Source organism: Canis lupus, chromosome 24, assembly GCF_011100685.1.
Source record: "Canis lupus familiaris isolate Mischka breed German Shepherd chromosome 24, alternate assembly UU_Cfam_GSD_1.0, whole genome shotgun sequence".
NCBI classification, from domain to species: Eukaryota; Metazoa; Chordata; class Mammalia; order Carnivora; family Canidae; genus Canis; species Canis lupus.
Genome location: NC_049245.1, coordinates 45169660 through 45194794, shown reverse-complemented (window position 1 = coordinate 45194794; position 25135 = coordinate 45169660). Strand labels below are relative to the sequence as shown.

Here is a 25135-nt window from a genome sequence, read left to right as displayed (position 1 = left end):
CGCCCAGAAAAGCTGCGTGGGGGGAGAGAGGCTCCTGCTCGCTCATCTCCCTGGCTTCATCCCCGTCTGTGCACATGGGAGAGGAGGGGACGCCAGCGCCAGCCCAGGGCCGGGAATGTGCCGGACGGGCCCCCGGGGCTGGAACAGGAGACTCGGTAGGGAGCAGCCAGCCAAGGGCGAGCCGAGGGGTGTGGACCTGGGGGGACACGTACGCACGTCGGCAGGGGGTGTCCCCACGAGGAGCCTCCTGCCTGCCCTGGGACAGATCTGTGCTGGACACCTGCGCCACACCCGACCCTGTGCTGGGAGCACGGGGAACAAGGGAGGACGCGGGAGATGGAGGATGGAGTGGGCACGGCGCGTGGCAGTGAGGGGAGGTGCCACAGCAGCCGGCGACCAGGGTGCCGCATGGGCCTTGCGAGACAAAGGACGCAGTCGCACCGTCCTTGAGGCTCCGGCTCTGCACGACGGGCTCACGTCTCCATCCCACCGGCCCCAAGGGCCCGTCGAGGCCGGGGCACCTGCTACCAGCCCCCCCAACCTGGGCCCCCAGCCCCCAGCCCTCACCTGCCCCAGAGACACGGAAGACGAGGGCCCAGCGCACAAACGGAATCGACGCTGCTCACCTGGGGGCTGCTTCCAGCCCCAACCCGAGGGGCTCAATCCTCTAACCTGCTGGCAGCCTCCGCACCGGCCAGGACCCCCAGGAAGACTCCTCCACCAGACCCGCCTCCATTCGTCCCTCCATCAGACACTCAGACCTCCCCCTACCAGGGCCTGCACCAGCGTAGATGCGGGGTGGGGCCTGTGCCCAGCCATCCGCTGCGCCGTCACGCGGCCCCCACCCCATCCACTGCCCAGGGACCGCGGGCTCGAGAAGCTGACCTGGGCCAGCGGCGCAGGGACCTCCGTGCTCCCCACACCCCGAGCCCCCCGCACCCGGGAGCAGGAGAGCTGCTGCATCTGCACCGGGCCTAGAAGAGCCGCGGGAACCTCCATGGGGCCCCCTCCCCTCCATGGGCACCTGGGCCTCGCACCAGAAGGCAGAGGCTCCATCCTGAGCGGCCCAGGCCACCTCCGCGTCCACGGAGGCGGAGGACGGCGCCCTGGAGGCTCGCCCTGACCACGATGGACTCCGCATGGAGAAATCCACCTGTGCTGGGCGAGGGCACTGAGGTTTGGGGTGTCGCCACAGCACCGTCTGACTTCGGGAGGTACAGCTCAGGCCACAGCTGGTTGTGACCCTGGCCCTGCTCCCCCAGGGCACCCTACTCCCCAGGGAACCTAGACCCCCAGGGTACCCAGCTCCCCCCACAAGGCCCTCAGCCCCCCCAGGGTACCCTGCCCCTTCAGGAAACTCGGCATCCCCAGGGCACCTGCCTCCCAGGGCCCCCTGGCCCCCATTCCATGGCACCCTGACCCCTCCAGGGCACCAGGCCACACAGGCCAGGCCCTGCCTCCCGCCTCCATCTGCAGCCCGGACCAGCCCAGAGCCTTCGGCCGACCGAGGTGCGTCCGGGGCAGGGAGCATGGAAGTCCAGGCGGATCAAAGGCGTGGGTGCCCCTCTGCCCCACACCACTGGGGTCAGGGGGCAGCCTGGCCACCAGACCCACCAAGGCTCCGCCGTCCAATGCACACCTGCCCAGGGCTTGGCCAGACCCCAAGAGCACGGCCCCAGCACCGTCCAAGGACTGGACTGGGGGGCCCAGGCTTCGATGAGGCCCACGAACCTCAACTCTGTGATCTGCTCCGGTGCTTGTGACGGCCTCACCACCTCTCATCTGCCAGAGAAACTGAGTCACAGGGGTCCCAAACTCCCAGTCACCCCGACCCCTGTAAAAAGCGGCACCTTCAGCACGCTCGCTGGACGTCTTCCTTGGCCGGCAGCCGCCCCGTGGGACAGCCCACTGTCGGGCTCAGCGCTGCACACGGGCCCCACGGCCCTGCCCACCCCCATCGCCGAGGCTCCCACCCAGGGGGCGCCCCCAGGCTCGCCTTTGCCTCAGACCCTATCACCCACTGATGAGCATCATCTGCCAGAAAAGCCACAGAGCCCCCCAACCCTGGTCCTCAGAGAACAGCTAATGAGACCCCAGGGAAGCCTCTGGAAACCCTGCTCCGGGGCCCATGCTTGCCTATGCCCAGGGGGACACGGTTCCTCTGCCTGCAGAGCACGGAGCACCCAGGAAAGGGCACCGCGGGGCCTCAGAGGGACCCTGGGCCTCCTCCGTGCCCCTGGGGTCGTGTTGGGGACCAGGCCACGCTCCGCTCGCTCCTGCACGTCCCGCCCTGGCCCAGCTTGTCCTCAACACTCAGCCCTGATAGGGCCCTGACTGGATTCACACCTGCCCGCAGAAGTGCTTTCGGGGCACAGCAGTGGCTGCCAAGGTGAGGGGCGTGCATCTCGGCCTGGGTCACTGTGACCTTCAGTCTTGACCCCGCCACCCTCCAGCTCGGTGACATGAGTGGCCACCCGGGGCTCCTCACCTGCTCTTTCCTCCCCTGAAAACAGGAGGATGAGCACGCTCACCTCACGGGGTGGCTGCCTGTTATGGGAACCCGCCAGGACCCTGGCGTCCAGCAGGCCCAGCACCCAGGAGCCCGGCATCCAGGAGCCCAGCGCCCAGCAGGCCCAGCGCCCAGAAGCCCAGCGCCCAGCAGGCTCAGTGCCCAGGAGCCTGGCACCCAGCAGGCCCAGAGCCCAGGAGCCCAGCACCCACAGGCACAGCACCCAGAAGCCCAGCGCCCAGCAGGCCCAGAGCCCAGCAAGCCCAGTGCCCAGGAGCCTGGCACCCAGCAGGCCCAGCACCCAGAAGCTCAGCAAGCCCGGCATCCGGGAGCCCGGCACCCAGCAGGCCCAGCGCCCAGGAGCCCGGCACCCAGAAGCCCAGCACCCAGGAGCCCGGCACCCAGCAGGCCCAGCGCTCAGGAGCCCGGCACCCAGAAGCCCAGCACCCAGGAGCCCGGCACCCAGCAGGCCCAGGGCTGAGGCAGCTCCTAAGCGGCCCAAACGGCGCTGGGCTGCAGGGAACCGGGAGCCACAGAGGGACAGCAGGCCCGGCTCGGGGGGCGCGTGGGTCGCGGGCAGGATGCCCCAGCTGCCAGCACAGCCCACTTCGGACGTGAGCCCCAAACCCCCACTTCACCCAGGGCTGAGGTTCAAGCCCATGACCACCATCACCTCGACGTCACCTCGGTGTCCCCTCGGCATCCCCTCGGTGTCCCACGAGAAGCGAGAAGGGATTCCCTCCGAGGAGGCAATGGGCCTTTCTGGAGAAGCCGCAGCTGCCGAGCAGACAACTCCACACCCACGGGCCGCCGGGCTATTCTGGGAGCGCCCCCCCCCGAATGCCGATCCCGCCGCCCCGCCAGCCTGGAGGCACCAAGGCGGGCTGGCACCCCTCCCTGGGACGGCATCCCCGGCGGGGCGGCGTCTCTGCAGTCATTCCACGGGGATTCCTCACGCCCCACGTGGGCCCCTGCGGTGTGCTGGCTTCGGGGAGCACCCACGGGGAGCTGTCGGGCAGCAGACCCACCGGGGCTTGGGGCCAGCCTGAGAGGGGGGTCGGGGGGCGAGGGGCCTCTCGAGGGGGTGCCCCAAAGACCAGGCCACAGAAAGGGCAGGGACAGGCTGCAGGCTCGGAGGGGGTGAGCCTGCCACGCTGGGGAACAGGTGTTCCCCCAAACCGCAGCCCCCTGCGTCCTTGCAGCGACCCCATGCTGGGACGGTCCCGGGCTGTGCGGAAACATCCAGAACGAGGCCCGTCCACAGCGGGAGGGTGCGGCGGGAGGAGAGGTGAGGAGGAAGGCAAGATACCAGGATTGTGTCAGGAGACGGAGCCCGAGGCCTGGGTCCGACACAGCAGCGGGCGGCCTCAGATCAGCCTGTACAGGACGCGCCCCCGCGCTGCCCACCCCTGGGGAGATGGAGGCAGGGGGCACGCGCACCCCGCACAGCGCACGAAGCTGGCCTGTTAGGGCCCGACATTCGTCCACCCGGCCTCTTCCGTCCCCCTGACTCCCTACGGCCGCTGCCACAACCCCAGCACCTCGCGCAGGGCCGGCCGCCCCACCGGGGGTCCTGGGACATGCCAAGCCTCCCTGGGCCCCAGGCTGCTGCCGCGGTGAGCATGTGAAGCCCACAGCCCCCACCCTCCCAGATCCCACTCAAGCAACAGCCACGACCACAGGTCACCGGGCCACGTGCACAGCGCCGCAGGGAGAAAGGCAGGAAATTCAGCGTTGGCCAAGGTGTAGACCAAGAGTCCCCCATCCCCGTCGGCAGGACCGTCCGCGCCGTCTACCAAGATTATAAACATCCGCATCCTTTGACCCGACGGTTCCAGGTCCAGGTAGATGGTTTCTGAAATGCTCCTACGGGTGCAGACACGTTACAGCCAAACGCACGGCAGAGGCTTTACACCCATTTAGGGTCTGGACAAAGAACACCCCTCCCCCGGGTGCCACAGTGGAGGTATTTTGCACACGCCAGCATCCTGGCCGTCCTGGATGCTCTGGGTGGGCCTGGTCCAAGCAGGTGAAAGGTTTTTCGAGCTGGGCTCAGGCTCTCCGGTGATGAAGTCCGCCCGAGGACCGCGGCCTGTGCCCGAGGGCTCCAGCCCTTCCCGACAGCCCCCGTCACGGACTCCAGACCTGCCTCGCCAGCCCTGGAGTCGCCCTCACCCATGCCCACACTTTGCAATAAATCCTTCTTTGTCTCCCACCGAGTCTGTGTCCAGGCTGGACCCCAAGGCCGTGCTCGGCCCGCGGCCACGGCCCCCTTGCATCTGGTCTCAACAGTGAGCTCTGCGCCCATCGGGTTCCCAACCCCGCGCACGCCAGGTGTACTTCTGTTTACTATCAGGTAATTTAATCAAATTTCATGCACGTTGATTAAGTGACTTAATATGGACGTAAAAGGAAAACATTTCTGTGAGCACAGGGTGGCGTGCTTGGAGTCAGGAAAGCCAAGGCGCTAACAATAGTGCCGTCGGCTAGCGCGGGAGAGGGAGCGGAAGTGACGGGAGGGAATCGAAAACTCTAGAAGGATTCCGCGCTTGGATCCTTCCAAGTGCCTCCAAATGCTCACTCCTCTCCGGAGAAACCGGCACTAGAAACGGGACGAGGCGCGTCCCACGTCGGTGTCCTGGAAGCCCTCAATGGAACGGTCCCGATGCTCACCCCGGACGACTTGGGCTAAAATAAAGCATTGGGAGCAAGAACGGATCGTGTTTATGATTTTTGCACGAATCACCAGCGTCTCGCTCTGTCCCGTCTCGCTCAGGGCGCAGGGCAGGGGCTCGCGGTGCTGCAGGACACGGGCCAGAACTGGACGGCACAACCCCAAGGCAGCCAGAAGTGAGAGACCCCTTGAAACCACCCTGGATTTTACCAAAGCAACCGGCGACCCTATACGCTCACGGTTTCACCGGGACACGGAACTCCATGGACGCACGAGGGGGCAGCTGGCCCTCCCAGCCCAGAGAGGAGGCAGGGGCAGGGGTGGGGGGCCCGGGCCCCGATGGCAGCGCTTCCCGAGTCCCCGCACCTGTCACACGCTGGCTCAGCTGACCCCCTCCCGCCCCGTCCCCTTGTCCTGGAGGCTCCGTGGCTGACGGTGGCACACAGACATCGCTCAGCAAGTGTCTGTCCTTGACCTGAGAGGGCGTGGGAGGGGCAACGGCCCTGCCCAGGAGGGGACAACAGTGCCTGCCCACGTCACCCCGGCTCCCTGCCCCCTCCCAGCGCGGGGCCGTGCGTGGGGCACTCTGCCGAGCCCACGGGGCTCCCCGGAGGTGCGTCCGGATGGCTTCAGAGGCCGCTGCTGCCGAAGGCAAACGCTTCCCTTGCCTCGCTCCTTTGCCTCCACTTCATTCTACCCACGCGGCAAAATTAACCCGAGCCCCACAGTGGCGGACGGCTGGTTCCCTGCCCGCCCTCCAGGCTCCCTCCCCAGGCAGCACCCAGGAAGCGATTCCGATTCCGATTCCGCTCAGGGCAGCCTCTTCTCCAGCTGACCGGGGCTTCTCATGCGGAGGAGCATCTGCCAACAGCTGACTGGGCTGGGACCTAAATGTGATGGACCTTCGGGGCTTAAATGTGACGTCCGGAGCTCCTGTGGCCGTCTTAGACCACGGAGGGAGCCTAACTAAGCAGGAAGACAGAAGGGACGGGGGCTCTCGGGGCCTGGGGAACCTCCAGGACAGGCCTCGCCGTCTGCAGCCGTTCCACGAAGCAGAGCGGCTCCCGGCCCGGTGCTCAGAGCCAGCCGGCCCAGGTGGGTTCTCGGCCCCACGGCACCCCCTCGCGCGACTGCGAACGTCTACCTGCCCTGCCCGAGCCACCATTCCCTCACTGTAAGATCCTGCTCATGTAGTCCCTACACCTTGGGACTGAGCTTTCTCAGTCTGTGATAAACGTCGCAGGCTACGGGGCACAGTTACAAGCACAGCCTCACTCGCTGAGGCTAAGCCCCGATTCCAGGGACAGCAGGGCCTGGCGCGTTCGGTCTGGGCAAATGCCTGTGCAGGTCGTGTGGGGCGCCCGGGCTCTGTCTGCAAGTCCCAGACCACCTGCTCCCCTGGTTTGGGATTCGGGTTTTAGTGATACCCCAGGGAGGTGATGTCATTTTGCATTTTCTTATAAAACATGCCTCACTTTCCTTGACGGACGTCAAGCAGCGAAAACCAAGCACAGGGGACCCTGGGCCCGACTCAAGGTCACGGGCTCACCACGCGGGGATGCGAACAGGGGAGCCCGCGCCCCACACACACGGCGCTCCCTGCCAACCAGGAGCTCTACCCAAAGACCAAGACTTATATTTATGTTCTCTGAGGACTAGATTTGTCAAACTTCGCCGGATTTGGAAGTGCCGTCTCCTGTTGCTTAGCTACCTCCGGCTAAAAGCAGAACGTGCAAGATGCACACTTTACAGACGCGGCTTCGACCGGCCCCCGCTGGCCTTGCCTGCCCCCCAGGCCCCGCAGGGCCGCCGAGCGCCCTCCCTCCGGGCCACAGGTCGCGTCCTACCCTCCCGACAACGTCCCACAGCACACAGCCCCGCCTCCAGCCTCCCTTCTGCATTCTTGCCACCCACCCTTGAGCGTGTCCTCGTAAACGGGGGCGTCCCCCCGACTCTGGAGGCCGTGTACCCCTGGCGACCGGCGCCTCACCCCCGCGGCGGAGCAGGCAGGTGCTGCCAAGCTGATAGCCCAGAGCGTCTGGCAGGACAGAGGAGACCTGACCCCTCGGCACCCTGAGCTTTCTAAACAGAGAGAGAAGCGAAGTCCCAGGAGCTCGCCCGAGATGCCCGGGAGGGCCGCGAAGCCTTCCCTGAAGAAGGAAGAAATGCAAAGAAACCACTAAGCAGTCGTTGTTCCGAGGATCTCAGGACCTAAAGCTGGACACATACAGCTGCCCCACGCGTCCCAGCGGAGGGGAGCACCACCCCACCCGGGACACGGGCCACGGCGGCATCCTGAGCATCCTGAGCAGGACCCCACCACTGTGCGGCCACCTCATCTCAGCAGGCGGGGTGCAGTGACCTGGCCGCGGAGGGGGGAGGGCCTCCAGTCCCCTGGCAGGTGGACGGAGCCCGCGGACATCAAGGGGCCGAGGCCAGTGTTCCCTAAGCACATTCTGCCCGTGAGACCGGGTGCCCGGGTGACGCTGCCGAAGGTGACCATGATGAAGGCAGTGATGGAATGAGGACAGGTAGGGGGCTGATGAACACAGAGCCCGGCCCAGGGACGAAGACCCGGAGAAAGATGCTCAAGGTCTGACGAAGACGCAGGTAAAGAAGACGGGGACGTTAATGCTTGGTGACACTTGGGAGGGGCCTGTACATGTCATCACCCCATGATGATGACGCCCCCAGATTGGCCCAGGGATCGGTAACGGGGAGGGACTGCCTCTGGCAGGAACGGAAATGTTCTAGAACTGGTGGCAGGTGCACACGCAACGCTACGGACGCACAGAAAGCACTGAGCCGCGTCCTTTGAAAGGGTGAACTGACTGTACAGAAACTGTAGCTCAGCAAACTGCGAGGACAGAAAGACAGACTCCCTACACCTGTGGGACTCCTCCTCGCTCCTTATTTTTCCCTGGATGCGCCCTCCCTGCCAGGCGGCTCTCAGCACCTCCCGCGTCCTGTCGTAGGGCGTCCATTCTGCAGCCCCGTGGGATGGACTCCTCCAGGAGCACCCCCATTTCACAGCGGAGGAAAGGGGGGGCTGTGCCAGGGCGGTGGTGAGCCGAGGGTCCTACCCAGGCTCTCGGTGCACAGCTGCGCCTCTGCCAGGAGAAGAGGAAGGTTCCCGGGCATTGCACAGGGCGCTGGAGACTACGCTCTGGGCCACGACGCTTCTGCAGCTGGCGCCACATTGGAGCCGGGGCATTACTTCTCTACAGCAGCCCCGCAGCCGAAAATCCCCAGCTCTCAGCACAAACACACAAGGGATTTCAGACCACGGTGCACACGGGTGGCCCCAGGCCAAGTACGGCCCACAGACGTGTTTTATGGGTTCCACAGATGTCTAAAAAAAATGTGAATAGGCTCCCAACATTTAAGTAAAAGGGAGTTTCACATAAGGATAAACATCTCCAGGTTCTCTCGAAGGATCCCACCACGCGGTCTGGTATTCTGGAGGCAACACCCACCCTTGCTGGGTGGCAGGTGCCCTCTTCAGCAAGGACACAGCCCCACCCCCCCACCTGCCACAGATCCTGCCCGGCCCACATCCCTACGGAGCACGTGGGCTGGGACTTCCACTCTGCGAGGTGAGCTGCGGAGACACCGTCTGACTCCCTCTCCGGGGAATCACAGGGTAGAGGGAGTCTCCGTCACTGCAGCAAAACTTCTCCACTCTTCCTCCTGAAAATGCTCGGGAAGCTTGTGGGGCAGCCCTGTGGCCCACCGGCCAGCCAGTGATGGGGACGGGGGGCCTGCGGGGCTCCCACCCCAGGGCCTAGGGACCTGCAGCTGGGCGAGGCCCGGTCGGCTCAGGAGGCCTCGGAGCAGCCGTGCGGCAGCAGGTGCAGAGAGTCTGGGACCAGGACAGAACCAAGGTCCAGAATGAGGAATGCCTGCTCCCGGGCCCGCAGGCCCCATTACTCACAGATACGCCTCTGAATGGGCTGGTGACACATCAAACTGGCGAACGGAATCAGTGCTTAAAAATATCTGAAGACCCCAGTACGCGAAGGACGTCGTTCACTCATTCGATGCACATTTACTTGGTGGAATCGAGCTCTTACTAACTTACGTCCCACCCCCTGTGCCGGGGCCACCTCGACGTCCACCCATCCCAACCACCCATCCGCCCGGTCAGCCTGCCCACCTACCCGCCCACCTAACGACACAACCACCCACCCATGCATCCGCCCTCTGGCCACCCACCCGTCCGTGTACCTCTGTGACCCTCCAAACCCCTCCTCGAAGCCCTCCAGGTACCATCCGTTCCACGGTCGCCGGCTGAGAGCCTGACTTGTCCCAGGTGCAAAGGCAGGCCCCGCGGTTCAAGCCGCGAAGCGTAGGGTCCCCTTCCCTTCTCTGCCTCAGTGGGGACTCACTCGAGCGAATCGGTGGTCCTGGAGCAGGGGTGGCCACGGCGCGTGCCAGGTGCTGTGCTGGGGCGAGGGCCGTGGGCGCTGAGGACTCGGATCGGGTCGGGTGGGGGGAGCCGGGCAGGCGCAAGCTCGCGCCCTCACTCAGCTACTCTGGCTACCAACGACTCTGAGCCTTGGTTCCCCCACAGGCCAGATGGAGGCGACAAGTATCCCCTCGGGCTTAGCTGCCATGACGTCACGAGGTGCTGAGCCCAGGTGGACCGTGCGGCTCGGGCGGTGGCTGCTCAGGTAACACTCCAGAAACGTCTATGTGCAGGATGCACAGAGCTTTCAGATTCTTGAGTCCATGGCCTCAAGGGTGAGAGATCACGGGCGGATCCAGCATTTTGCAAATGCGGGATGAAAGGGAAAAGGAAAGCCCGCCGCAGCTCCACGGGTACGCTCCCGCCGCAGCGCTGCCGCTCTTCACTGAAGATGCACGGCTGGTGGTTTCCGTTGTTCTCGCTCACGAGTGCTGTTGGGCAGTGAGCTCGGCTGCCTTCCTCCCTCCACGGTCTAAAAACCCCTTTGAAGACTGACCCACTGGGACGCCTGCGTGGCTCAGGGGTTGAGCATCTGCCAGCCCAGGGCGTGATCCTGGGGACCCGGGATCGAGTCCCGCGTCGGGCTCCTGCATGGAGCCTGCTTCTCCCTCTGCCTGTGTCTCTGCTTCTCTCTCTCTCTCTCACGAATACATAAAATCTTAAAAAAAAAAAAAAAAAAAACTGACCCACTGGCAGCTTCTGAGACCAAACCGGTGGATGTGCTCTCGAGCAGCGGGGGCCGAGCTCACCTCTGAGGATCCTTGCCAGGGGTCAGGCTGGTGCCGGGAGAGCATTCTGCTGCCCGGGCGGTCTTCAACCCAGACCTCGCCTGACTCTCAGTCCCAGGTCAGCGCGGGCCCGGCTCCTCGGCGCTGAGGAAGACCGTGGCCGCCCCGCCAGCCCGCTTCCTGCAGACGGAAACAGCGGACTCCGAGCGCGCCCAACCTCGAATCTCCAGTTACTCCGCAGGAGCCAACAGCTGGAGAAGTGGCTTCCGAGGCTGCTGTGTTTTCCTCTGGTTGCATTTAATGCCGCCCCATTTCCAGGAGACCGAGAGGCATGTGTGGTCCCTGGACCCCAGTGGAAAACCGCTGACTGCTCTCTCTGTCTGTGAACGGAGCGTGAAATCAGAGGGAAGGTACGTGGTGGGAAGCGAACGGGCAGCAGCAGGAAACATGACCCTACGGACGCCGCGCTGTCCCTCAGGGCCTCGATCCCAAGCTGGTGCCGCTCCCGACCACGGCCCAGCAGCGCAAATCTGCCCCCGGAGGCTCCCCGCGCGGTCCCCACACTCCTCTGCAGCCTCACCTGTCCTCTCGGGTTGACCACTGTTGAGGCGCCAGGGGGCCCACCAACGCCGTCCAAACCTGGACACAGGACCTCCCTCACGCGTGTCCCTGCCTCCTCCCTGCACCCCCTCCCCCAGGCACAGCGGCCAGAGCCACCCTGGCAGGCGGGCGAGCTCCTCAGGCCCTCCGCCCACCCCAGTCCTGCTCCTCCCCTGCTCTCAAGTCCACTCGCCTGCAGACAGCGTCGGTCCCCTCGGCCAGTGGCACTTGCAGGACGCGCATCGACCCGACCCATCCTGCCCCCTGCACTCGCCCACCCCCCCCGACCGTGTGGAGGGAGAGCAGTCTTCCTCAGGTGCCCCTCACCCCGGGGACTATGACCCCCAGGGGTGCTCGCCGCCTCTTACAGAGGCCAGACATCTATGCCCATCACTTAGCACCAACTTATTGAGCACCTACTGAATGCATCAGGGACACATCAGTGACAAGACAGGCAGGTTCCTAGTGTCCTGTGGGGGGGGGGGGGGGACAGGGGACACAGGCCCTGAGGAGGCAAAGAAAGAGGTAATTTCAGGCCCCAGGGCGATGAGGAAAACAGTAGGATGATGTGATGGGAGAGTCGGGAGTCAGGGGTCGGGGTGGTCATGGCAGGTCCCTCCAGGGAGGACACTGCTGGGCCAGGGATAAATTACCTGTGGATGGGGAGCAGGGAAGGGCCTACCACTGCCCCTGCTGGGCCCTCCGGCCCTGCGCCCACCACATCCCCCCACAGCCATGCCGGGTCCCCCGTGGCCACCCCAAGTCCCCCATGGCCACACTGGGTCCCCTGTGGCCACCCTGAGTTCCCCACGGCCATGCCGGTTCAGGACTTGTGCTTTTATTTTGCAGGTGCTCTTGGCCCAGGACCTCCTTGTGCTCCCGCCTGCAGGTGACAGACACCTACTGACCCATCAGCAGATGCTCCGGGCCACCCACCCTCCAATGGCCGTCCCATCCCTGCCTCCCCTCTGCCGAGCCCCCCGCCCCATCCAGCATCCCACCTCCGTGTCCGGTCTGCACATCTTTCCTCATGCACCTCTTGGCACACGCGCCAATTCACGCACACCTCTGAGTGGGTCTTGCCATCGTCGCTTGCAGGAACCAGAGCCTCCTGTCCTCAGGGGTGCACACCCCATATGTGGCAACGGGCATGTGGTGCTGCCCAGAAAACCAGTCCTGTTTTCCTGTGCTCTCCCTGGAAGTAATTTAAAGCCTCACCTTCTAGCACAGCAGCCGCGGATAAGTGTGGGGCGGGAGGCAGAGTTCCCACCCTTCGTGAGGACAGCAGTAAGTTACTAGAAGAGCAACATTCTGCAGGTGGGCGCCCCGTCTGGGGCGATGGGAGGGTGATGCTCTCGGCACAGATGCAGCGACACATGCACAACGTCCTGAGCCCACGGGACCCAGAGCAAAGTCCCCGGGCCGCTGCAGGCCGACTCGGCCCGGCGGAGGGGATGCTATGGCACTGGAAGCCGGGCTTTAGCTGCGAGGGGTCATCAGCTTCCTACAGCTGTGCGAGATGAGAGCAGGACGGCCTGGCCTCGGGTGGGGAGCCCAGGGGTTGGGGGCGGGGGCTCCGGAAACTGCGTCCTCTGCTCACCAACAGCTTCGCCTCCCCGGGTCCCCTGTCTGCATAGTGTGCACCACCGTCCCTGCCCGGGGCTTTGGTCAGGCTTGAAAAGCAATCGGTCAGGGGCCAAGATGCTGCAGCTGCCGTGAAATCTGGCGTCAGAGGCTGGTGCTCTCCCTTCCGCTTCCCTGGAACCTACCAACGGACACCTCGTGGGATTGAGAATCGTTGGCCACGCGGGTTCAAGTCCAAGGCCGCAGGGGAAGAAGGGTTCAGCAAGCCCAGGCTCACCGCCGCCAGCCTCGCAGCCTGAATGACGGCGCCTGGGGGACGCCACCTCTGCAGCTCAGCACATCTGTCCCAGGACCTGAAATCGACCTCCTCACCTGCGGCACACGGGGAAGATGAAGGGTCTCTGACCTCGGACGTCACCCTCTGTCCTGTGTCTCGTGCCCACAGACAAGGGGCAGCTCCTACAGTGACGCCTTGTGCCCCGAGGCGGTGAATCACAGCAGGTGTCAGGCAAAGGGGAGATGGGAAGACAGCAGCCGGGCTCTCAGGCCACGTGCACTGTGGGCGTCCTGGGTGCGTGTCACCTGCACACACGTGGAGGGGCCAGCCCCAAGAGGGCCCCCGGCCGGGCGGGGAGGCTCATGACCTGCCTGGGGCTGCACAGCATGGTCTGGCCCAGGTCAGCCTGACTCTGGGGACCCTGCTCCGGGCCAGGGCTGGATCCAGACACCCCCGACGCAGCAGGGGGTGCCCTGCACCACGACATTCACATTTGCTCCAATGGGGGGAGAACAGTGCCGACCTCGTTGGTGTGTAGGACGTGTCGGGCCAGGGTCACCCGTGGAGGCAGCCCGGGTGCCATCTGGAACCAACAGGAATGCCCATCTCTCTGCATCATCCTGAGGGCAAAGAGGCTGCAAAGATCTGGAAAGCGGACACATGTACCCGTCCGCTTGCAGCCACCTCACCCCCGCCCCCCCCCAGCAAGGCAGACGCACCTGCTGACGATGTGACAGCAGAATCCGGGTGCCTCCCAGGGGCCCGGACTCAACCATCACACCATTCTCCTCCCCCGTCTTTAAACCTCAACTCCCAGGAGTGGAACCTTCACTTCACATGTGCAAATTACCCCCCGGCTCTTCGCGGGTGCGGCTCCGTCATTTCTGGGTCACGCAGCTGCCGGCAGGGGCGAGGGGGCGTGTGGACGGCGCCCTCACCAGGCCGGGGTGGATTCGTGGTTCCTTACGATAACTTACGTCAATACAAATATCAAGAAGTAATATTTTAAGGTAGTATCATTTCAAAGTCTTATTGTCAACTTTTAATTGGGGATGAAAGTTCCTCCGGCATGAATTTCTGCATCTGCCACTGCTAATGAACTTGAGAGCGTCCCGCGTGCTCGTGACAGGCTTTGCTCCGTCCTCCTGGGCCACGCGCTCCAGGCTCCTGCCCGCTGACCGCTGGGCTCCGGCCGTGGTCCTTGATGAGCGACCCTCGCTCCCGGGGAACGACGAGAGTCTCTAATCCAAAGTGCCTTTCGTCCTCCTGTTCTTCTCATTGTTCTTCTCGTCCTCCTGTTTCTGGAAATGCGGCTCATGAAAATAATCCATAAAAAGGAAAACACTGACGTGTGAAAAGGAGCCCTGTAGTTTTACTTTAAAAGTAAAGCTCTGGAGGGAAAGTCCAAGTCTGTTGATTGTGGGAAGAACAAAGCTGGAAGATCCATCTGTTCCTCCCATACGAGATACTACTAAAAACGAACACTCGAGTTCTGTGTCGCAGTACGGAAACCCTTCCGAGAGAGCGCTATGTGGCAAGATCTCATTTACGCGAAGAGGGCCTCCATAAAAAAAAAAAATACATATATATATAGACACACACACTTTTTATAGTAAAATGCAGAGATGCTTTTGAAATCCTGTATAAAAAAATATATCCCATAGAATTAAAATGAAGAATGGAGGGACTCCAGGCAAAGGGGATACAGGAGGAAACCAAACAGACCCACACACCCTGAATGATGCAACAGTGTTATCCAAGGTAGCTGCACCCTTGGCTCTGAGCACCCTGGTGGCCAAAGCAAAAAGGGAAACATGATTAATTACAACGTGGACATTCTCTCTCTCTCTCTCTCTCTCCTTTTTCTGAGTAGGCTCCACACCCAAAATGAAGCCCAATGTGGGGCTCGAACTCACAACCCCGAGATCAAGACATGAGCTGAGACCAAGAATCGGACACTCAACCCACTGAGCCCCACAGCCGCCCCTAAAGTGTACATTTCTCCTTAAGAGACTAATAGTGGCTGTGGTGGAAAAGCACAGCTTACTGTGATCCTGAAGCCTCAGGGCACAGTCTCCCCAGGAAGCCATCATATGGGGTGTTGTAGGGCAACAGGACACTTGGGGAAGAAGGGCCCTGTGAGAACCCAGACCCCTTCTCAGGAGCTCCAGAGTGGGGTCCGGGATCAGTGTTTTCACCAAGCTCCCTGGCGATCCCAACACACAGCCAGCGGTTGGCACCTGCGTGACCGGGTGGACAGCCGGTGACCCACCCACAGGCGAGCGACGGCACTGTTCTAAGCCGGTTTTCCTCATCTGGAATATAGGACCTTGGATGACAGCTAACCCAGAGAGGCCTTGTGAGCCTTCGCGGGGAGAATGTGCGTGAGGGACTCCGCAGGGAGACGGTACGGAGAAGACTGAATAAATGTTAGCAACGACCATTATCAATAAGCACACTTCCCTGGCCCCATCTTGCAGGATGCCCGTGGGACTGGATTCGAGTCGCTCGGGATGAGCTGGGTTCCCACCCTGCAGGGTGGGGGGGAATGGATATTTATCACCGCCCGGCTGCTGCTACGAACCCCTGACCCCTGCGATGGAGCTTCACCCCCTGCCCAGAGGGGAGGCTTCCTCTCCAGCAATTAAGTCCTTTCTTTTTTTCTGGTTAGCCCACAAAAAGATTTCTATATATTTGAAATTCTGTGTCCACATAACGGAGACCCCACAAGGGGCCCTCACCACCCCTGAGGCTTCGGTGGACAGAACGTACTAAAGCCACGACTCAGGTCGTTGGTCCAGGCAACCCCGCCAGAAAGCCGGTGCCAATCTCCATCCCCATCCTTGAGAGCATCCAGCCTCTTCCTTAAAATTCTGCAGATTTCCAGCGGCGGGTGGGGGCAGCTGCACAAAACACATTTTTTTTTTTTTTCTGGGAACTTGTGTTTCCATGGAGGCTGAGTGGTGGCAGACTGTTCTGGATGCACAGAACAAAATGTACAAAGGGACACGCTCGAGGACCATTTAACTCCCATGTTAACATGCTAAGTACCAGCTCCCAAAGGACATTACCGAGCCGTAATCAGTTCTCACGACGTGGCCCCAGAATGGAAGCCCCCCGCCCTCCACCACGGGACGATTAATAGAAAGTTCCTGCATTACTGAGGCTCCTGTCTCCAGGCAGATTATACAACAGTTACAAATAAGAACAATAATCGCATGAGCATCAACAACGATGCTGGTGCTACTATGTGACCTGCAAGCTTCTCAGGCCTCCAGGTGAGTGTGTGGGGGGAGGGGGCCCTCAATCCTCCTCCTGCATAGGTGACAGCTAACCCAGGGGTGCCCCCGGCCAAGCTCCTACCAGCAGCAGCTCCATCCCCCTGGGTGCCTCCTGCCAGGAACATGCTCTTATGTTCTTACAGGGGCTAATAACCTAGAACCTTCCCCAGGGGCCCCGGGAGGAAGGTGCTGCCCTGTGTCCATCTTTCAACCAGCGGGGAGACCCGGAGATGGCAATGCTCGCCCCAACTCCCACCGCTGTGACAGTGAGGCGGGGGTCGGGCCCACCTGCCACGTTTCCCCAGAGCCTGCGTGTGGCTGCTGGGCCCTTCCTGGACATCACCGGGCCCCACTGCTCCAAGGCAGGGGACACGCTGCATCGTCTCTGCCCTCCCCCCGCCCGGAAATGGGCAGGAAGTACCCTGTGCCCAGGGGCCCGGTGTGCTGGCTGGAGGCCCGAATGCCCCGTGATGGAAGCAGCCAGACCAAATAAGAAAATGCAAAGCCCTAAGATCAGTGGGGCTGAGCTCTCCCAGAAGGCTCCCCCCGGGCCCAGGTGTGGTGTTCAGGGGACACACTCGGAACAGTGGGACGTGTGTGACCCTGGGCAAGTCACTGAACCTCTCCTAACGGCCTAGTTTGCTCATCTGTAAAATGGAGTCAATACTATCTACTTCACCCGGTTCCTGCAAGGATTCAATTAAATGAGGGGAATCGAGCAACACGTACTGCGGGGGGGGGGGGGGGGGGGGGAGACATGAAAGCTCTCGGGCATCCTTCCTCACCACGCCCCTTACGTGGTGCGCACAACAGGGTGCAGGCCAGACAGTCCGTGCGCTTGGGCATAGTTTCTAGGCTGTGCCCAGTGTGTGCTGCGTGGGGGCCGTGGGTCCCTCATACGCCGCCTGCCGATGCCCGCACACGTCTCAGGGGTGCGCTGCGCTCCCGGACGGAGGGAGGCCTCTGACTTCATGGGGTCCCCGGACCCAGCGCACAGAGCCGGGGACAGCGACCACCTCACCCCCGACAGCCCTGGGAGTGCCCGCGAGTTAAAGGCCTTAAAGGTCTGGAAATTAAAGAAAATAAAACAAAACAGAAACACTCCATGCACTCGAGGCAACGCGTGGATGGCACGTTGCCGCGGCAACCGGGGCTGAATTATTCAGCAAGTGAGAGCAGAAGACCCTGGAAGGAGGCAAACAAAGACAAAGGGATCCAATTAAACCGTTTCTGCAGGGGAACAAGCGGCCGACACTCCGGGACACGACTTTTCAACTGCCGATCCCTGCGGGTCCGGTTCCGGGGCTGCTTTTCCCTGTTCTGACCTGGCAACGAATGTCCAAGGAGCTACAATGTTCTAGTCCTTGGTTTAAAATTAATTACAGATCCAGTGAGTAATGGGGGAGATCAAGTCCAGGGCCTGTGTCCCGGGTACCTCTCAGTTAAGGGCCCTTCCAGAGAGAGAGAGAGAGAGAGAAAGAGAGAGAGAACGAGCGAGAGCACGAGCAGGGGGAGGGCCAGAGGGAGAAGGAGAAGCAGGCTCCCCCCTGAGCAGGGAGCCCGATGGGGGGCTGGATCCCCCCAGGATCATGACCTGAGCCAAAGGCAGACACTTAAGTCACTGAGCCATCCAGGCGCCCCACGGCTTTTCTCTTTAAATCAATTCACTTAATCCTCTGTTTTGAAAGAGAACTTGGTTTATCTAATAGAAAACCATCAGCAGTCGGCATAGCTGGGAGGCAGCTCAAAAATAACATGGTTAATATATTTTTCACCTCTGGCTAGGGAAGGAGTTCTTGAACCTGATGCAAACAGCACGAACCATACAGTATATCAGCGGTCGGTAAACTGTGTCCCGTGGGCCGCGGCCTGTATTTGCAAATAAAGTTTTATTGGTACGCGGCCAGGCCCACTCCTGCCACAGGGGCTACCGGCTGCCTCCGTGCTAGGACAGTCGGGTTGTGTGGGGATAACAGACACGGTTGGTCCACAAAGCTGAAGATACTCACTCTCTGGCCCTTCACAGAGAAACATGTCCATGCCTGACGTAGGACTGCTCATCCAGCAACCGGCCTGCACACAGGAAAGCACGAACAAAATGAAAAATACATGCCCCCAAATTGAGAAATAAGGACTGGAAGCCACCATTCCCAAAGTCAACTCCTACAGTCATTAAGACAAAGAAGGCAGCAGGTTAAGTACGTGAAAAGAAGAAACCAAATAGCTGAAAAATACTGAGAAAATGTTCCAACTCGCTAAAATAAGACAACACCAAACCTGCGACTGCACGGAGCGTCAAGGACACCAGCAGCCATGCAGGCCAGGCTTGATTAACTAGCGTGTTCTCTTGGCCATGGTGATGGGCCCAGGGATGAGCACGTGATCCAAATTTGTCTCATCAGCCCCTTCTAACCCTTGGTCAAGGCGGCTCATTCAGGTATGGGCTCCTGTAGAGATCTAAGCCCGGAGCTTGGAGGATTAGGATCTCCGTGAAAGAGCCAGAGAACGAGGCCACCCAGAGCACAACAGAGTCCAGAAAGCAGAAAGAGGTCAGTTCCTGCAAATGCCATGCGAGCACCTGGATCCAGCCATGCCTGAAGCACATGCAGATGCTGGAAGCCCCGTAGGGCAGAGTGTGCACCTAGCAGCCTGCACAGTGCCTGTAACATCACAGTTATTCAGCAAGGAGCTCCCCGGTGTGTGACTGCAGGAATAGGCTCGAGCACCGGTAAGAGAAAGGAGCAGTTTGCAGAGGCGTGGAGGCCGCAGGGAGAGGATCGAGACAGGCCCCTCCACTGGGGCTCCAGCAGGCGGGCAGGAGGCTCTGGGCACGGCACGCCCGTCCCCGTGGCTTCTCATCTGAGTCTCAGATCAGCCCGGTGAGTAGACAGGAAACCTCTTCCCCTTGATGACAGAAACGATTCGTAAGCAGAACGTGGGGCTGGTGCTTCAGCAGCGACGCTGACGGGGGAACGCAGGCTGCCAGGCGCTTGGGGGCCTGCACCCCTGGAGGTGCTCGTCACAGCCCCCACAACGGTGCTGCGGCTTGAGCACACATGGTCCCATCCCGTCCTTCATGGGACACGCTGGACCGGATGGCCGGCGAGAGGCGGGGGGGGGCCCTGCCCGTGCTCACCGGGTGCTGGGACTGCACCCCGGGGCCCCACCCGCCCAGCGGGAGGCCGCGTCCCTGCAGCCTGCAATCCACCACGGGGGGCCTCACCCACCCACGCAGGCTGTCAGGGCCGCACCAAAGCATCAGCCACCCACGTCCCACCAGGATGCAGGCACCAAGTCCCCCCAACATCACCCCAGGCTGTGGAGATCATCCCCGCTACCTCCCCAGTCCCTAGTGGGGTGCAACCCCCCGCCCCGCCTCCCAGTGTGGTTAAGTTCCATGCACAGGTCTGGGTGGACCCCCGCAGAGCTCCTCCAGCACCGCAGACACCAGAGCCGATGCCGGGTGTGGCCACGCGGCCGTGAACGTGACCATCCCGGCGCCCTCAGGCTCCCCCTCACCCTAGAGGCCCCCCACACAGCTCGTTTCCCACAAAGGGCCTTGGACGCCCAGGGAGGAAAGGCCGAGGTGCCCCACCCACTCGCGTACCGCTGCACCGCGTGCCGCGGCAGTAAAGGCTCTGATGTGTCCCGCGGCACAGTCCACTCTCGTCGCGCTTCCCCACCCGAGCCGACCGCAGGGCACTTGCTCATGCCCGATGCCTGCCGTCTCCGCAGCCGTCCCCTCAGAGGGCCTCCCGGAGGCCCGGCCCGCAGCACGGGGCTGACCCCGCTCCCCTGCCCTGGGGCATGTGGCCTGCGCCCCAGCCCCCTCTCCTTCCATGATAGCGCCGTCCCTTAGGGATTCATGCATCTGAGTCCTCCCCCCGGCCTCCCGCGGGTGCTCCTGGAGCATCTTCCTCGTACGGAGCACCCGGGTGGGTGCCGGCCTCACAGCTCGAGGAATGCGCACTGCCAGAGGGATCGCCGCCGCCCAGAGCTGTACCCGGCACCTCCGCGGTGCCTGCCCCTCAAGGAGAGAACGGTCTCTGCTGAATGAGCGACCGAGTGGTAAACACTTGATGGGTGTCACAGGCCCCTTCCAATCGGGCTAACATGGCCCCTGGTGGGAGGTTCCCTCAACGCATCGTTATCAGGCAAAATGTTCTGGTGTCAGGTTGGGGTGGGGCTCACATCGATCTGCATTTTAAGCAGCTTCCCCATGGGGTTCCCGAGCCCCAGGTCACCACCAGGCACCCTGACAACGGTCTGTGCCACTGGCACCCTCGGCCGCACAGCTCGGAGCCAATGCAGGAAGGGGTCCTGGCTCCCAGGGGTCAGCAGCCCAACCTCGAGCACCTGCCGCATGGCTAAGGCTCTGCAACACGCCTCCCTCATGGGATCTCCCTGAGTCAGACAATGGCCTCGGATGCTCAGCACCCCACTTAACGGATGAGAAAACCAAGACCTGGCGGTGAGGCACCCCAGCGCGCCCATCACTGCAGAGCAGAACGCAGGTCTGCGTGAGTCCGGGTCGTTAGGACACGGGCTGGGAACCGAGTGGCCTGCGGCAACATGTGCCATGCTGCACCCGCCCCTCCTCTGCCACGGGCCTGGCAGCTGGCATCATCCCCGTTTTACAGGCGAGGAAACCATGGTGCAGAGAATCACAGCACCCAGGGTCTGGGCTTCAGCCACACACACACATCACCCTCCACCCCGAAAACAGTCAGTAGAGGATCCCAGTGGAAGGTGGGTACGCCTGGGCCCACGCGCCCCGGCTCGGAGCAGACGCAAGGGCTGGACCACTGAACACAGAGCCCTGGGCCTCCAGCACAGGAAAGACCCCCTGGAGAAGTCCAGGGCGACCTTCCGATCAGGGCGTCGTGACCAGAACTGATTCTGTCCCCCACCCCCAAAGGGACTCGCAGCAGTGCCTGGGGACAGTGTTGCTTGTCACAGCTGGGTGGGGAGGGCGGGTCGTGAGCCTCTCCTGGGTGGAAGCCAGTGCCGCTGCTGAGTGTCCTCACGCGCAGGACGGCCCCGCCACAGAGTCATCTGGCCGCAGACGTCAGGAGTGCCACTGAGGTGGGCCGCCCGGGTGGCTCGGCGGCTGAGCACCTGCCTTCGGCTCAGGGTGTGATCCCGGGGTCCCGGGATCGAGTCCCACATCGGGCTCCCCACAGGGAGCCTGCTTCTCCCTCTGCTTGTCTCTCTGCCTGTCTCTCTGTCTGTCTGTGTCTCTCATGAATAAATAAAATCTTAAAAAAAAAAATAAAGGAGCGCCGAGGTTGGGAGACCCTCGCCACCCCACATGTGGCCTACAGACCAGCAGCACTGGTGTCCCCTGGGAGCTTGTCTAAAACCCAGGCCCTCAGGCGCCGCCGCACCTTCCTCATCGGAACCTGCATTTTCCCAGGGCTGCTGCAGGGGACCTGGGTGCGGGGGGCAGTGAGAAGCGGGTCAAAGGCAATCGGGCATGGGGCCCAGGGCAGCTGGTCCAGCTCACCGTCGGGATGCTGTCTCTTCCTGCTCTGCGGGACCAGCTTCTGGGTTTAAGGAGGGAATGAGGGCTGGAGGGGATCCAGGACACTGTCCCTTCAAGCGCAGCCCATCGAGACCCCACAGGTGCTGGAGGAAGGTCAGGGAGATGGCAACATGTGGCAGCGGAGCTACGGCACTGAACCCCGCTGACAGGTCCTCTCCAACATCCGCACCCCAATCCTGGGGCCACGATCCCGCAGCACTCCCGGGACACCGGGAGGAAGCAGAGGCCCCTGCTGGAGTAGCCTGACTCCCCACAAAAGCCCCCTGGTTCACACTCAGCTCTGGGCTGGCTCCGTGGCAGGGGACGCGGGTGAGAGCTGGGAGGCCCAGCATGCTCTGGGTTCTGGGCCCCAGGGACCCCAGTTCCTGGAAAGCAACCTAGAGAGTCATCCAGTGCTTGAAACCACCTTCCCCAGGCTGCGTTACAAAGCATCCTGCCTCGGCGCAGAACTGGATCCCCGCAGACCTCAGCCAGACACCCACAGCCCCACGCTGCCCTGGCCCATGACGCGGAGCATCTGCCACCAGCCAGCCCTGCTGACCCCCGGGGGGACCCTTGCTCACGGCTCTGGGGCACAGCCAGGCAGCAGGTGGGCTCAGCCTGGGGCACATACTGTGCCCCAAAATAGATTTCCAGCTTTTGTTGAAAAACTTAGATCTGGCCGTGCTAAGTGCAACCCTTGCTGGAAAGTGACCAGGAGAGGGGGCAGTGGCCTCTCTCTAGACACCGACCAGGCGCGTCCTCCCCACTGCGTCAGAGGCTTCCCCACCTGCACCCCCCGTCACTCCGGCGGGTGCCTGGCCTCTGGAGACCAGAGCTTCTCCACCGGGGGACGGGGGGACAGTTTTGATCATCACAGGAGGACGTCATGTGTAGAGACCAAGCCTGCTGCTCAGCCCCTGACGGTACACGGACACCCGGCCCCACAACAGAGCATGTTGTGGCTCACCTGGCGCACATGTGGCCAGGTGAGGAGCCACCGTCAGGGCCCTGTCCGGGCGCCCGGGGATGGCAGGGCCTCAGAGGGGCTCGGGCTGCCCCGGCGGCGGCGGAAGGGGGGGGGGGGTGGGAGACGCAGCCCCGCCTCGTGGCGACGCGCCACTACTCACTTGGAGAGTTTCATCTCAATCTGCTGCCGGATTTCCTGTCTCTCTTCATCAGTCCTCCTGGGGAAAATATTCCTGTCTTCCAATTCCTGCTTGCTGGGCCGATTCCTCAGCTTCACTGCCAGGAGCTCCTTCTTGCATTTCCTTGGCAGCGTTCCTGGGAGCCACCGAAGAGAGGGGACAACAAGAAAACAAGTATTAGTCAAGTGCCGGCTTGTTGATCTAGTCACCCACCTGCTGGAGGGAGGAGTCCGCACCAGAGCCACAGGGGCACAGTGTCAGCCTGGGGTGCCTTCCAGCGGGGGACGCGGGGGACACGGGGAGAAAGGGAGGTTACCACCCACGGGCCACGCGTTCTGCGGGCAGACAAGCCATCGAATATCCCAGGCCTCTGGGGACGGTTGTCCCGGGGTGCTTATTAATGGCACCCAGTCTTTTTTCTGAGCGTGGACGGAGACTTAGTTGCTTTCTGCACGGCAGCCGCCTGCCGCCCCTTCCCCACACGGTCCACGCTCCCTGCTGACCACCCCCGGCCACGCGGGTCTTCTTTCAGAGCCTAGGACATCCCACCTCAGGGCCTCTGCAGGAGGCCTGCCCTCCGCCTGCCACCCTGCTCTGCTGGACCATCTGGGGTCCTGTCCCCACAGCCCGCTTGAACCTTCCTGAAGAGGCCCAATCGAGCTCCATCCCCATCCCCATCGGGCCACACCATTAACTCCCCCGTATCTGATCCCTTCCCCGTCGGTTACTTTATTCCTCCTCCACGAGACCACGCTCCAGGGCTGTCCGCCCTCCCCGGGCCCCAGGTCAGTGCAGATGCAGCAGGTTCCCAATGAATACTGAGTGAAGGAACAGGGGGCAGGGGCCGACCCGGGGCCTTCGGGCCCAGGCTGGTGTGTACTTCCACACGCGTCTAGGACCAGCTGAGCAAGATCTCAGAGAACAGAACGTCTAAACGGAGAGAAGTGGGGTTCGGCGGTGTGTGTGGGCAGAGAGGGATCATCCATCAGGGCACCAGGAGGAGGTGCGTGGCTTCGGTGAGCTTTCTGAAGCCGGGAAGCACGACGCCGGGTGTGTGGCCTTGCAGCCCTACCAGGAACAGGGATTTCAATCCTGGGGCTCAGGCCGTCATCCAGCGGGGACGCTCCCGTAGGTGGAGGCAAGCGCTATCTCTCGAGAGGAAGGGCTCCCAGAGAAAGCCAACGCGCAGTGTCGAAGAACACAAAGCAAATGAGTCTAATACCGTGACAGCTTAACAGAAGTTAGGGATAAAGTAAGACACAGAAATTTGGGCTCGGCTGAGGTTTGAATTTCTAATATGAGCTCGTTTGCTATGTGTTTTATAGAGACAGCGAAAAATAATGACTCCACAAACCACTGCAGCAAGGGCTCCAGCCTGAATTTGTTTTAATAGCTTTATAAATGACTAGAGCCCCATATTTATGGCATCATAAAGAGCCTGAAGGAGTCACAGGCGTTTTTCCGTTAGTCTTTACTGTGTGTTCTGGGGTAAAACGAAAGCTCTGGTGGCATTCGTGAATTAAGGGAGTCTCAAAGGTCTTGGGACAAATCCTTCATGAATGTCAAGGGTTTAATACGTGGCGAGCAGGGATTGCCATTTTCAGAGAACCAAATGTGCTCAACCATGAAACGGCCCTGAACGTGATTTAATCTTTTTAGCTTTTGATAACGAAAGTCTGTTAAGCCCATTGCAAATGTCTTGGGTTTCTTATTACAAACTTTAATCCTGTTTGTTCTTAACTGAGAAAAAGATCCCTTCATCAGAGATTTCCAGACGTAAATGAGAATTCGCACCACACGGGGTCTCTGCGCCAGGACCAAACGGTTTTCCCAGCCTCTACAGGCACAGTGTGCACAGTAGGGCCACAGCAGAAACTCGCGGGGGCGTGCACACAGTAGGGCCACAGCAGAAGCTTGTGGAATGACTTTAGGTCTTCTTCAGCATGTCTGGAGGTTACTAGGTTCTGTTACTTACAAGTCAAAAAAGGAAATTTCGAAGACAAATAGCTTAAAATGAGGCTTTTCATAAATTTGCACAGCACTTCCCCGCAACCATCAGCATCGATGTGAATGAACACGTGTCCCAGGTCGCACGCTCCAACATGGAGCAGGATGTGAAGCTGAGAAACAGCGGCCGGGAAGCCTCTCTGTCCAGACTGCCAGTAGCAAGCAAGTTTTCCCCCCATCCCAGGTGCCCCTGGACACAAGTGCTTCCCTGTGCTCTGACCCAGAAATCCCACTTCCAGGAGTCTGCCTCCCACAGCGAGTGGGATGAGCACATAAAACCACACGAAAGGTGTTCATCCAGCATCATTTATGAAGACAAGAAACTAAACACAACC

The 25135-nt window shown here is 61.7% G+C and overlaps 1 protein-coding gene across 3 annotated transcripts in view; it reads right to left on the bottom strand.

Moving 5' to 3' along the window:
• PHACTR3 (phosphatase and actin regulator 3) overlaps window positions 1–25135 on the bottom strand; it is a 210408-nt gene that overhangs the window by 13468 nt on the left and 171805 nt on the right. For all 3 annotated transcript variants that reach the window (XM_038572758.1, XM_038572760.1, XM_038572759.1), the window contains exon 8: window positions 22776–22929. In XM_038572758.1, the coding sequence (XP_038428686.1) occupies window positions 22776–22929 (154 nt within the window). The remainder of the gene's footprint in view (window positions 1–22775; window positions 22930–25135) is intronic.